Source organism: Morone saxatilis, unplaced genomic scaffold (genome assembly GCF_004916995.1).
Source record: "Morone saxatilis isolate NCDOM2014 unplaced genomic scaffold, NCSU_SB_2.0 Contig2, whole genome shotgun sequence".
Taxonomy (NCBI): domain Eukaryota; kingdom Metazoa; phylum Chordata; class Actinopteri; family Moronidae; genus Morone; species Morone saxatilis.
Genome location: NW_023339762.1, coordinates 23,999,599 through 24,000,560, shown reverse-complemented (window position 1 = coordinate 24,000,560; position 962 = coordinate 23,999,599). Strand labels below are relative to the sequence as shown.

Genomic DNA, 962 nt, shown 5'->3' with positions numbered 1-962 from the left:
TCCCTCTCTCTCTCTCTCTCCCTCCCTCTCTCCCCCTCTCTCCTCCAGCAGGTGTTTTTGAAGGTTTTATTTTTACCTCAGCCTCGTGCACAACAACTGTTTTCAGTTCTCCAAAAACAACCTTTTCTTCTTTTGACCATGCAGGTTTAACTTCTTTTTATTGTCTCCTGTCAAAGCTCCACAGCTCTCCAGGGACCATGGCGGGGTTGCTGCAGCAGCGCCCCCGTGTGGCCGAGGCCTGTCTGCTGCTGCTGCTGTGCTACTTGACCGGTGGCCTGTCCCTCCCGGACCCCAGGCAGAGAGAGGCCCTCATACAGCTGGAGGCCTCCATGCAGACAGGCGGGCAGATGGTGCTGACAGATGCTGAGCAGCGGCTGGACGCTCTGCTCTTCAAGATGAAGCGGGAGGAGATGGCGAGGGCCGACTTTCCTCCCGCCATGCACTTCTTCAAGGCCAGGCCCCTCATCAGGACCGCTCCCATCTTCCAGCTGCTCCAGAAGATGCCTAAAGGTGTGTTCAGTCTCAGTCCTTGGAAAACTTTTTCTGATTTGCCACAGCAGTGTAGCTGTCATAGATATTTCAAAGGACACACTTGTATTTAGCAAAATAACCTGCATGCTCTGAAAACTCTGAACCAAATTAGTTTCAGCAGTTGTTTTAGCTATGCACTTACTTTTTCATCCCTCAAAAATCATTTCTTTTCTTTTTTAATTAAATTTACTGTAATATTCCTCCTCCGAATGAAGAAGCCACTACGTAGTATTTTGTTAAAAGATGAAACAATTGGTCCATTAATCGATAAGTTGATGAATTATTGTATAGGATAAACAATACATTTAGTGTAGCTGAACCTTTCTGAGCCAGCATGCACAGTAGCAGCCACTTTCATAAGATATTCCTTTATTTGTCCCACAATGGGGAACAGCAATGTTACAGCAAGTGGATAGAGAAAAAACAGTATA

The 962-nt window shown here is 46.6% G+C and overlaps 1 protein-coding gene across 1 annotated transcript in view; it reads left to right on the top strand.

The window, feature by feature from the left end:
• The window catches only part of ada2a (adenosine deaminase 2a), a 7,535-nt gene that overhangs the window by 856 nt on the left and 5,717 nt on the right, over window positions 1-962 (top strand). The window contains exon 2 of the mRNA XM_035665222.1: window positions 177-510. Coding sequence (XP_035521115.1) covers window positions 198-510 — 313 coding nt within the window. The 5' untranslated portion in view covers window positions 177-197. The remainder of the gene's footprint in view (window positions 1-176; window positions 511-962) is intronic.